This window comes from Crocodylus siamensis, chromosome 15 (assembly GCF_052110815.1).
Source record: "Crocodylus siamensis isolate JL-2025a chromosome 15, ASM5211081v1, whole genome shotgun sequence".
Taxonomy (NCBI): domain Eukaryota; kingdom Metazoa; phylum Chordata; order Crocodylia; family Crocodylidae; genus Crocodylus; species Crocodylus siamensis.
In genome coordinates, this window is record NC_143409.1 from 50,888,104 (window position 1) to 50,901,364 (window position 13,261).

General features: G+C 47.3%; 1 protein-coding gene across 1 annotated transcript in view; it reads right to left on the minus strand.

The window, feature by feature from the left end:
- Positions 1–6,286: 6,286 nt before the first annotated feature.
- The window catches only part of LOC149852738 (uncharacterized), a 29,272-nt gene continuing 22,297 nt past the window's right edge, over positions 6,287–13,261 (minus strand). The window contains exons 2-3 of the mRNA XM_090028406.1: positions 10,748–11,212; positions 6,287–6,555 (exon numbers count right to left, since the gene is read on the minus strand). Coding sequence (XP_089884532.1) covers positions 6,287–6,555; positions 10,748–11,207 — 729 coding nt within the window. The 5' untranslated portion in view covers positions 11,208–11,212. The remainder of the gene's footprint in view (positions 6,556–10,747; positions 11,213–13,261) is intronic.

A 13,261-nucleotide genomic window follows, 5' to 3' on the forward strand; every position in this document is an offset into this window, starting at 1 on the left:
ACCCCAGCCCTGGGAGAGGGCAGAATAGGGCCAGGCATGCCAAGGCAGCACCTGAGTCTAAAACCAGGTGTTAGATCCCACGCCCAGCACAGCAGACAGAGTACTGTTGAATTACATCATCATCCATGTCTTTCAAATTCTGCATGGCGTCTTGCAGTTCCTCAAGGATGGCATCCTCCTTATGCAGCAACTCGCAGAACTTGTCCTGCCGTGCATCTGTGTGTTCTGCTCTGGCTACTGAGGGCTCCACCAAAACTTCAAGTGAGGTTTTGTGGGACTGTCTCTGCTTCCTGTGCAAATCTCTGCAGCACTCTGCTGTAGTGCAAGCAGGGCACCGTTCCTCACGGCCATGGGTCACAGTGGCTGATAAACAAAGAAAAAAGCAATGGTTTCCTTCCTGGCAAGAGGAGGAATGAACCCACCCCCACCATGAAGAGCACAAAATGCTGGCAGGCATGGAAACAGACCCTACTACAGTGGGGCATCACTTGTACTACCCAAAACTTACAAGTACTCACTCCAGGAACAGGTTCATATCTGCCACTGCCTATGCTAGCTGCAAAAAATTAATTAAAATAAATAATTAGTTTGGGGTCTGTTACATTATGGGCTATTACCCATCATACACCACCCCTGAAAGAACACAGTGACCCTCCTACAGCACCACATGAACTTATCCCCCAATCCTGGGCCCCCAAAGCCAACCAGCATGAACCCAGGAGTTGCCTGGAAGTGGCAGGAGGCACATCAGAAGAGACTTACCAGGCCCAGTATGTTCTTGGGTCTCGGTGGCAGTAGGTGAGGTATCAACCACATGGGTTTCTTCCTGACCTCCACTTCTTCAACTTCATCATCTGCGCTGAATGGAGTGGCTAAATGGCACTAAGTGCAAGGCGGCTGACAGTTCTATCTGCCGCTCATGATCATCAGGGAGCAGCCTCTATACAGCTGAGACATGCTCATGGTTTCACGCTCAGGAGGGGCTGCTGCTGCCTCTTCCTTTTCCTTCAGCCCAACCCAGGTGCTGAAAGTCTCCATACCTGGGTTTCGCCCACGTACTTGGAGAGAATGATGGACAGCTTGTCCTAGAAAGGGGCAATCATGTGACCTGCCCCAGATTGAGAGTTTGCATCTTTACCTCTGTAAAGAGCTGATCCCAGGGACTTGATCTTGCACTGAACCCGGGTCCAGTCACAATTGTGTCCTTGTGCCTGCATGCCTTTTGTGATCTAAACATAAACAGGCTTATTCCTCCTACTTTCCAGATGATCTATAATCCTTTGCTCCAATGAAATATCAATTAAGTCCTCCAGTTCTTCCCAGATCCACTTGGGTTCATGGGCATTGGTGGTATCAGCCTCCTTAGCCATTGACTCCATACTGCTGGCCCTGGCTTTCTGAGACATGGCAAAGCAAATAATGGTCAACAGCACAAGCGATTTGTGAAAGGGGGCTGGCAAATGCTGGGGGGGGGGGGGGTTGTTGTACACTCAGGCTGTGCTTGCATGAAGGTCAGGAAAAATTCGAAGGACTGTGAATTCCAAGGATTGTGATACATCAACACCTGTAAGTGTGAAACCACCCAAAGGTGATGAAGCACCCAGGTAACAACACAATAGATCTGGTGATGGGGTAAATGAAGCCATTGTACTTTGGGATGGATGCTCAATGGCCTGGAATGTTGTCAAATTTTATACCAACCTGCCTGCTGGTGCAAAATCATTTTATTACAGAAACACCACCTACTTTTCCTAAAGTGGCAAAAGTTTTGAATAGCCTACTACATTACCAGGAGAGGAGTAGGCAAAACATTTTTGTTTGCAAGCTTGATTGCATCAAAACACTGGTGGCTGCTAAGCTCAGGATGAAAGGATGTGCAAAAGCCCCGATGTCCCACTGTGCTGGGGTCAAATGTTGAAATAGCACCTACATCAAGCTCCAGACCACACAGCCCCTCTCCCTCACTTGATGCAGATAGGTGAGAAGTCACTGGCCAGGGGCAAAATGGAGAATTAGGATGAAATATGCAACATGGAGGACATGGAGTAGGATGAGGAGGAGGGGGCAGTACTGCTTCTGCAAACGCTGTTTACTGGGGGACTACTGCTGGAATGCTTGAGAAGGACAGGAACTGTGCTACCGTGTTCAGTGGCAAGTTGTGTTTCTGTTTTAACAGCATTGATGACAACGAGAAGAAAAAGACGCAGGTACCCACGGGACTTGGAATGCAGAGAGGAAAGTAAAGAAGTGGAATTTGACTGGGCTCTGTTAAGAAACCTGAGGAAGACCAGAATCTGCACGGTGTGGGCCTACGAGAGCAGCTTGGACTGGTGGGAGTGAATTGTGGTGACCACTTCGAATGACCAGCAGTGGCTGGAGATGTTCTGAATGAAAAGGGAGATGTTCTATCATATCGTCTTGACGCTTGGGCCACACATCACGAGGCAGGAGACTAATATGCATCAGGCCATCCCACCAGACGAGATGGTTGCTGTGGCAGAAAGCCACCTTTGTTTCTCCCCAAAATCTCTGTGCTGAGACAATGTGATTAGGATGGGCCCAGCAGAGGAGGCACACCTTTACCCTCTCTCTTTAGGTAACCTGAGCTGGCTGCATTCCTGAGGGGGGGGGAAACCTGCTCCCTCTGCCCACGATGACTGGTATCGGCCACCTGGGTGAGGGGCATCTACCTGGTGAGCTAGAGTCTGCTCAGCAACTAGTGATGTATTTCAAATTGGTTGGCTGGCAGCCAACCAGAGCTGGCCTCCACTGGACCAGGTGAACAATGTCACAGGGGCTATATAAGTTAATACTGTCCAGGAGGAGGAGGTAGCAGCCGTGTAGGGGACTCGGAGTTAGAGAGAAGCCTTACTGTCTGAAACTGGCTCTCTCCCCCATAACTCACGAGCTAGGAACGGCCTGCCTCCAGAGGGGATCTCCAATAACCTCTGGATGATGCTTGTGAGGAAGCTACTCAAGATCTGGTTAGATATCTAGCTGGCAGTAACTCAGATGCATGATTTAAAAGACTACCTCAGCCAGACTGTTTGCTCTTTAGGATTTCCACGATATTCTCAATCTTGTACCCTATTTTCACCCTACCCCTGTAATCAATAAAGTTCTCCTTTGCGACCAGTGTAGCAGCTTTTTGAGGGGTGGGTCTAAATTATGTCTAAGAGACCCCTTAGGTCTGCAAACTAAAGGAGGTTCTCCTTTTTGGCCCCCAACTTGGGGAAGTGCCCCAAGTGCCTGTACTGGGTCGGGTACCCGTAGGACTATTACACCTGTGTTTCCCTGAGGACACAGGGCTGAGTAAGTCCCTTCTTGGGGTGGTGGTGGCTACATTACCCCAGGCTAGCAAGTGTGCTCCAGGAAGGGGGACAGCCAGATGTGAGGCACCCCTAGGGAGGCACTCAGAGCTTGGAAAGTGGTCGGGTGCAGGGAGGTAGGGTGGCACTCAATGCAGTTGAGCCCCCCTACTAGCCCACCACAGTTGCAATGGGCATCATGAACCTGGCCAGCCCATCCAGCCTGCACTACATTGTGAACCAGTCTGATGTGGCTGCCTGCAAGGTCAGGCTGGCAACTCGTGAGGTATGCCAGCTGCTTAAGGAGATCACTGCAAACAAAATTATCCACCTGGTGAATCCACAGCAAGTCATACATGGCTTGAATGAGAAGGGGTTCCCAAACTGTGTGGGGGCTTTAGACAGCACTCGCACCCCAGTGCTGTGCCCTGCAGGGAGTGGGAGGAGTTGCACAAACAGTAAAGGCTATGCTTCCATGATCCTGCAAGCCATGGTGGACCACCAGGGCTGGCCATGAATATTTTTACCAGGTGGGCTGGCAGGGCGCATGGTGCGTGTTCAGAAACTCCCCTCTGCCTGGCCTCATGGAGAAAGGACACTACACACTTGGCATGGGGGAGACAGTGATCTGCAATGTCACTCTTCCCTGTTATATTACCAGATGCTGCCTACCAGCTAAAGCCCTGGCTCATGAAGCCTTATGGAGGGAGTGTCACTGACCCACAAAAGCTGGCTTTTAACTACCGCCTGAGCAAGTGCAGGATGGCCACTGAATGTGCTTTTTGGCTGACTGAAAGCACAAAGGAGGCTGCTTAAATGCAGGCTGGAGCTGGAGTCAGAAAATATCACAGCCGTTGTAGTGGCAGCTGCATGCTGCGCAACATCTATGAGATCTGCAGAGAGATTTTGAGGAGGGGAATGTGGAGGGGAATGCACGGTCATCCGGGAACCAGGAGTACACAGCAGAGCTGGAGACCTCGCTGGCTTGGTACGGCAGGGCTGTGGAGTGAAGCAGCTGGACTCAGATTTGGGAGCAACTGCAGGCCGCTGTTGGAGCCCTCTTAGGACTAAAGACTGGTTTGGGGACACCTGAGGACTTGTGTGTTGCGGGGGGGATTAAGATTCTCAGTGTGTGTTACCACAGTGTTAATATTTATTTCCCTTTTACCTGTTCTCTCCCTTTGGTCCACTGGCTTGTGAACAAAACCCCTATGATTTCCTATATAAAAGGGGCTTCTTGTGCCAATTTCTGGGCATGCAGGATTGGCGCACACAATTAGCGGTACAGCAAATAGTAATATTTACAGTTTAGAAAAGAGACCCTTGAGGGGGGACAGGTTAAGGGTTTGCAAAATACTAACTGCAAAAGAGAAAGTCAACGAAGATTGGCTGTTTACTGGCTCTCCCAAAACAAGAACAAGGGGTCATAAAATGAAACGAGTAGGGAGTAAGTTTAAAACAAACAAAAGGAAGATCTTTTTCACTCAGCATATCATTAAAGTGTGGGACTTGTTGCCACCAGATGTGGTGGAAGCTGAGACTTCAGACACAAACAGGGACGGGACACCAGCTTGGAGGAAATGGGCATGGGAATTAGGAGTGCAGCCTCTGAATCAGGACTTCTGAGACCTCAAACGCTGGAGGCAACAAGTGAGAGAGGAACAGTGGAAAAACCCCTAGTTGTGCCCAATTCAATCTCCCGTTCAGCATCTGCTCTCCGTCATTGCGTGACACGGGCAGGGCTGTCCCATGGGGGGCTAATCCGGGTGACTGCCCCAGGCCCCGCACTTTGGGGGAGCCCTGTGGAGCTCGATGAAGCAGCCACGGTGACTCCACGCTGCTGCCGGCTTCACATTCAGCCCCTGACACCCTGCCACTGACTCCACCGCCGGCTTCCCCGTGTCTGGGGCAGTGCCCCGCACAGGCTGATTTGCCTCGGGCCCCACACCCTGCCCGGGTCCTCTCTGGACACAGGAGATTCGGCAAGGTGGACCTGACCCAGTAAATTACAGTGATTATGTTCAAGGACAAGCTATCTCTTGCCCAACCCACTTGCAAGATTTTGGAGTTCGTTAGTACTCTGCCGGCGTTACAAGTAGTCGTGGAGACGTCTGTGGCCGTTTGGTTCGAAAAGTCTCATCAGAACTGTCCCATTACCAAGTAAGAACTACAGCGACTGTGTGAGGCTGCATAATTCACAGTCGTCCCAACATACTTAAGACCAAAACCACAATGCGTCTGAAATCTTGCTTCCTTTGGCCTGCGTAAACAGTGTCTTGTTGACAGCATCTTACTGAAAGCGGTGTCTTGCCTAGCAGCGAAGGGTCTCTGGAACCAGAAGTAACAGTTATGTTGTATGAGGTGGTGTAAATGAGCCACCTCCTGAGCAGGTGAGCCCCCCACCACACACACACACACACACACACACACACACACACACACACACACACACACACACACACACACACACACACACACACACACACACACACACACACACACACACACACTAACTTTCCAAGGAAAACATGCGTCTTTGATCTCAAGTTTATTCTGGTTTCAATCTGGACTGATCTCCATTCATGCTAATGGTTTAAGGGCCTTACACTAATTTTAGTGATCCTGGTTTAAATCTAGAGTAAGTGGGAACAAAAGCATCCCCTTGGTGTGTTACGTTCTCCCCCCTGCTCTGGACCTATCCCAGTGCTAAAATATCCTCATTATTCTTTTTTAAAGCAGCATCTAGATGCTTGATCTGGTCCCTTATCTTCTCTCTAACTGGGGTATTTGAAACTTCACCTTTGCCCTCTTCCACCCATGGTTGTTCCCAATCCGCACAAAATTCTCCCAAAGATACACTGAGAAATCTATATGAATAGTTTTCCTCAGGTAGGTCGAGTTCCTTGGCCAAAAAAAACAGGCACTTTTCATACTTTGTTGTCCTCTCCTTCTCTTTATTCAGCTCTTGTATCTTCCTTTCACAGTCTGACATTGGGGAATTTTTCAATTTCCATTTCGATCCCCTTAATTCTCACTTCAGTTTCTTTTTTCTTCTCCTCCAATCTGGAAACTTTGTTTTCCAATTCATTGATTGTGATACAGTGCTCGTAAATTAGTTCTCGAGACACCAGCAACTTGTTCCCTGTATCATTTAGAAAATACCAAGTAATGCCCATGATAAATACGGTTATTGACTGCAGTTTCCCAAAAATTTCCTTGAAGGGAATTTGGTACATGTCCATTGACACTGTATGTAGAGAGAGAATCAGATTTGAAATTCAGTACAATTTTTCATAAAAGCAACTGTTCTTCAGAAAATTCCAACATTTGCTGCATTTCCTGGCTGACCCAGGGGATCTTGGTTCATTTTCCTCAGGTCATTGCTATTCACCATGGGACAGGCTCTCTATCCATTTCCCATCTTTACCACTGCTTCCCTACCCCAGTAGGGTGCCATGTGGAACATCATGGGATATGTAGTTCAGCTAAGGAGCCCAGGTTGTATGAGCAAATGGAAACACAAGCTACCTGAACTACAGCACACTTGGGAGGCACAGAAAATATCTCTGAACCAAAACAGTCCAATTTGCAGGGTTATTGTTCTTGTTAAAGAAAAATCTGGATTACCCAGGGCCAATGCAAAGAATGTTTTTGACAGAGTTTACATTTAAAACATCTGGGGCCTGCCCAACCATCAGAGAGTTTGCTACAGCTGTAAGTGTGTAGTGTGGAAGAAACAGCTACAGAGATTCTCCAGACTGAATCTGGCAGAAAAGAAAGACCCTGTATACCATGCCCTCTTGTCAAGACTTTCAGCAGTTTTCTGTATCTGGACTCCGTAAGGGATACCTTAGAAGCCATTCCATACGTGCCTCCATCTTGTATGCATCCTCCGTTATATAAAGATTGAAATACATGTTGGCTAACCTTGAGAAGAGAGAGGCTACCAAGGCCACATTCCATGTTTCTGGCGATATAAACAAGAAAGCACTGACTTAGGGGTTTGGCTTAGGGTTGCCAACCCCCCCAGATTGGCCGGGAGTCTACCAGAATTGGCATCAGTCTCCTGCTGACTATTGAAAACAATCTGGGAGATGGATATCATGAATGGGTTGAACATTGACATTACATCATGTTGGGGGGGAAAAAATCTCCTGGAATAGCTTCAGTCAGAATTGGCAACACTAATTTGACTGTAATTACATAAACCAAGCAACTGAAACCTATTACTATAAAGAATAGCACTCATTGTCAAGAGTCAGACCTAACTGATAAACTCTGAGCCCATCCTAGTTAAACAGTTTTTAAATGTTTATCACAATTTTTTCACTTACGTGGGGAAGGGCAGCTTTCATGATCAAACACTTTCATTAACATATACTCAGTCAGGTTGTAGTAAATGCATGTTGTTAATAATAGTATATCTATGATTGTAAACCTGGGGAGGAGGGAACAGGAGAACAAGGGACCCAAGTTGTCGGGGAACAGAACAACTAATAAAAGCTTGGAGATCCTGATGTCTGCCCTCACAAATCTCCCCATGAGTGAGTATTTCCATTGCCTGATCTGAATGATAGTTAAACTTAGCCAACCAAATAAGACAATAAGTTGTTGGTCATCACTGAAGACAAAACAGAGGACATCATCAAGCCATTATACAAATCCATGGTGCACTTACTTCTTGAATACTGTATTTATGTAGACGTCTATACAACTGTTGTTCACAAGGTCACAGAATACTAGAACTAAGGGACACCCAGTGAAATGTGAGTAGGTGACAAGTTTAAAAATAGCAAGAGAGAGAGAGCTTTTTCATTTAAAGTGTATTTGATTTCTGTAATTCATTGTCACCAGAGGTGGTGCAGGCAGATAGCAGAGCCAGGTTCAATAAGGGACTGGCTATATCCCTGGATGATGGCTCTATTAATGGCTTTTGAACAGAATGCATGGAACTGTTTCCTCTGGCATCTCTAATCCAATAAAAGGTGGAAGCCAGGGAGAGTATTGGATAGAAGATAGATTACTCTTAGAGATAACTAGTTCAATGCTCTCTGTGTATAACATCTACTTCTGCCATTGTTTGAGAAAGGACACTGGGCTAGATGGACCAATCTGAACAGTAGACGGATGGACTGACCAGTCTAGGGTGAACCTTTCTGGCTGTTCTTATGTTTTAGGGATGTGTGAAGCTTCAGTCCCTGATTTGATTCAGCAGAGATTTGGCCCAATTCGGTGGCTGAATCTCCAAACTTGAGTCAAATCAGAGGACCTTTTAATCTCTCTGAATCGAATAGGAACCCTCTGAAATCGATTAGGAGAGATTCAGAAAGTTTCAGAGATTCGGACATAGACACAACTTTAAAAGGGGGTGCACCTCCCCCTGTGGCCAATCGCTGAGCTGGGGAGGCACGGTGGGGCTCCCTAGCATGCTCCCTGGCAGACTCGGAAGTGGACTGGAAGTACTTCCAGTTTACTTCCCAGTTCACCACTGAGCACCTGGAGGCCCCCCCCCCGCACTCCAGTGGGACGCTCCATAAGCCCCAGCATTGCAGTGATTATGAGCCATGCCTGCTAACTCGAGGTATGTAGAAAAAGCTTTTAAAGCTGTGTCTATGTCTGAATCACTGATTCTTTGAAATAGCATTGAATCTTTGTATTTAGATGAATCAAATCAGGGACAGTGATCCAAATCAACTAAAAGAATCACTTTCCTTCATTTGGGCTGAATCTGAATCCAAACTAAATAGGACCTGCTTCGCATACCCCTAGTGTGTGCATGAAGGCTGTGCAAGACTTTGGACTGTGCTTCAGATCCAAAGAAGCTTCAGATGCTTCAGCATCTAAAACAGCACGTCCAGATGGAAGCACTGGCTTTGTTAGGCTTTCCAAAGTGGTTCAGAGTTTCCTAACTGCTTTAGTTTCAAGGAGATTGGTGCAGGGGGGTTGGAAAAACGGCACCCAAAAATCCTGAAAGGAAAACTCATGTCACGTGTATGTGTTAAGCCACAGTGGCATCAGAAGTGCAGGAGTGGTAGCCCCTGCTGAGACCACGAAGCCTGCCAAGTTTCAAGAATATCGGTGCAGAGATTTAAGGGAAAGTGCACCTGAAGCTGCTGACAGGCAAAACTTATGACATAAATGACCCTGTGTGTGTTAAGGCAGAGCAGAGTAAAAGCTGCAGGTCTGCTAGCTCCTGCTGAGGCTATGAAGCCTTCCAGCTGTCAAGGAGGTAGGTGCAGGGGGGGTCTGGGACCCTGTACCCCTAGCTGCTGACGGACAAGACTTGTGATGTGAGTGCTTGTGTGACTGACTGTGTCATGTCATGAGTTTTGCTTGTCCGCAGCTTCAGGTGCACTTTCCCCCAAACCCCTACACCTATTTCCTTGAAACTTGGCAGGCTTGGTGGCCTCAGTAGGGGCCACCACCTCTGCAGTTTTCAGTGCGCTGCTCCTAATAGACACATGGTCTTTGTCATGAGTTTTACCTGTCAGCAGCTTGAAGTGCAGTTTCTACACATATCTCCTTGAAACTTGGCAGACTTTGTGGCCTTACCAAGGGCTACCATCTCTGCACTTTTGACCCCGCTGTGGCTTAACACACAGATGTGACATGAGTTTTGCTTTCAAGAATTTGGGGTACAGTTCCCCCCAAATACCTGCACTGATCTTCTTGAAACTTGGAAGGCTTCATGCTCTCATCATAGGCTATCACCCTGCAAGTTTTATCCAAATCAGGCAAAAAAACAACAAAGTTACAGATGTTTCATTGATTCCCCATTATACCCTATGGCTGGATCTCTGAGGTGGCTCCAAAGTTTCAGAGCCACTTTGGCCAGATTAAAGCGAGAACCCAGTCCGAAGCTCTGGATCAGATCCCTGGCATCTGAAGTGGCCAAATCTGAAGCCGGATCGAATAGCTGCCTAGTGTGCATGGGACCTGGTGGCCTTTGTGGCTACAGAGGATGGGAATCTGTTACAGCAGCAGCTCGAGGGCTTCGAAGTTTAGCTCAAACTATAGCAGCTCATGATATTCTCTCTGGAGGTCTCAGGTTCATTTCTGATGTGGCTATTACCTAAGTGGGTTTTTCAGAGGATGGTGGTTTTGGGGTCATATGGTAACCATGGAAGTCCAGGAAATAGACAAGGTGTGGGTGATATCTTTCATTGGGTCAACTGCATGGTTGGAATAGACCTAAGACAATGCAATGCACCCGTCTTCAGGTCCTGCATTTCAAATCTTGGTTCAGTATGTTCCATTTGAGCAGTTGGTCCAATAAAAGATATTACCCATGGAAATCCTCGTCCCTTGCCTTATTCAGAAAACGGAACATGCAATGTGTGCTGATCAGGGGGTTACACTTGCACGTGGACACCTCAGTAGTCACATGAAAAATGGTCTGTTCTGCCTCTTTGGGAGGAGTGGCTTTGGTCAATACCTACCGAAGAGAATATATAGAAAGAGGATCATGGCGTAGACAAGTTTTAGGATTGTATGATTCATTTTCTTCTTCTTCTTTGTATCCTTAGCTGCCTCCAGCTCTTCCTCAAGTGTGTTCTTTTTTTCTCTGTTCTCCTGTTCATCCATCTTATAGTGTTCCAGCATTTTGCTTAACTTATCACGTTCCTTTTCCTTTACCCTCTTTGCATACTCCATGCCTTCCTTCTCAGTGTTCCGCTTTGCAAGTTTGGATTTGAGTTTCTCTTCTTGGACTTGTGCCTTCTTATTTGCAGTGTTTACTTCCTCAAAGGCAGAGTTGATCTTTTTTTTTATCTCCTCGAGTTCCCTCTTCCCCGACTTACTGGGGGACAGACATGAAAACGCAAACACCAGTGCGGTGATTCCATTGCAGATGGCATTTTCAAAGCTCTCATATCTTGAGTTACAGTTTGGAGAAGCCATGGCAGCTGGATCCAGAGAAAAGGGAGGGAGAGACATATCAGTAGCAGGAATAAGCCAGAGATAAGAGGGCGTGTTCCCTCACCCAAAGTCCTGAGAGCCCTCACTTCATGCATCATCTAGCAGCAAAGGCCTCAAGCCAGTTATGGTTGAACTGACATAAGAAAAGCATTATAAAGGCAACTGATACCTTATTTATGATTATTCCTATGTAGAAGTGCTGAATGGAAGTGATTTCAGTAAAAGCTGTGTGTGTTCACTGCCTCTGAAGGTGAATCCTACGGGCAAGATCTCCAGATGATGGAAATCTGTGCAATATTTAGGAAAGCCAAAAGAATCACGGTCAAATTTGCATGTCAATCGGCCCAGAGGAAAGCCAGAGTCACACCCAACTTCCCCCTTGCCTGCTCAATAGAGGCAAACGCAGATTCTAAAACCCAGAGCTCACAACATAGAACATAAGCCGGGACTGAGAGCGGGGGCATGATAAAGGTTTACAAAACACTCAAGGATGATGACAGAGTAAATAGGGATGTACTATTTAGTATCTCCTACAATACAAGAACTGGGGGTAACAAAATGAAACTAATAGAGTGCATCTACAATTGGCCATATGACGACATTGCTACTGCACCGTGCTTTCCTACTTGCTTTTGGTTGTTACACGTGGGACCTGGAGCTTGATACTCTAGGTCACGAGCTCTGTGGAAGTCATTACTTTCACAGATTTCATAGATATTAGGGGATGGAAGGGACCTCATGAGATCATCGGGTCCAGCCCCCACCATAGGCGGGAAGTCAGCTGGAATCAGGCGACCCCAGCAATAAATTAATCCAGCAGTTTTTTGAGGGAGTCCAGAGTAGGTGGTTGCACCACCTCTTTCTGGAGACAATGCATTGTAGGTCTGTGGAAGACTTTCCCCTGGTAGCTGGCCAGATTCCCAGTTCACAAGAGAGGGAGGTGCACCTCTGATTACTGGAAACAGGCTGAGGGAGGGGCTGAACCTAGGGCTGAGACAGGACGTGTGGCATATATCCTTGGCTGGTATGGACTCCCTTCATTCCCAATTCTGCCGAGTCTGAGACACCTGTAAAGGACCTTTGCACACTTAGCATGTGTTTTATTTAGATTGCAGGAAGCAGCGCTACCGAACATTTTAGTAGCATGGGCTAGATGAATGGTACAGGGGGAGTATGATACAGCATGCCTGGATTCAAGGCCTCATCTGGAGCATGCCGGTCACATACTCCATAAAGTGCTATCATGTCCATGCTGGATCGGGCCTGCTGCCTCAACACTAGTCTCATGTGTCCTGTCACGATCTCACACACAGGACCATGTCATCTGGCCTGTGGGCTTGGAAATTTGGCCATGGAGAAGCAGCGGCAGTATTCATTCCCACTGCTCCCTCACCAAATTTCCAGACCCTTGGGGAGCCCCACAGCCTGCATCACACAACTTTGTGGGCTGGGGGTTGAGCACTCCTGCTGTATTAAAAGTTAGAATGTGTTCTGAGCAGTCCCACAAAAATGTTTCCCGAGATAAAACTCTCATGTCAGTCAACACAGAGTAAATCCAGCCTCACACCCACAACTTCCCTCTTCTGTACTCAGCTGAGGCAAAACCTGATTCTAAAACACAGCGCTCCCAATATAAACCCTGACTGACCCCACTAACTTCAACACAATTACTCTGGATTAACATTATAACTGAGACGGATATCTGACCCAGTGAATTTACCACCCTCACCCATAGCTGTCCGACCACTTACCTCTGCTGTCTTGGCATAGAATGACAGATACATAAGGCTGGAAGGGGCCTTCAGAGGTCATGTAGTTCAGGTCCCTGCTCAAGGCAGGACCATCCCTATTCAAACCAGCCCTACAAATACTCATCTAATTTATTACTAAAATGGTACAATCAACTCTACTGCACAGCTACAAGACATGACACCCTAGCCTGCCACAGATAAAGCAGGACAACAGTGGCCAATGTCCTGCTCCTGCAGCAGTTGTTAACATGCACTGAAGAGATCCCAGGAAAAAGGATGTGTCCC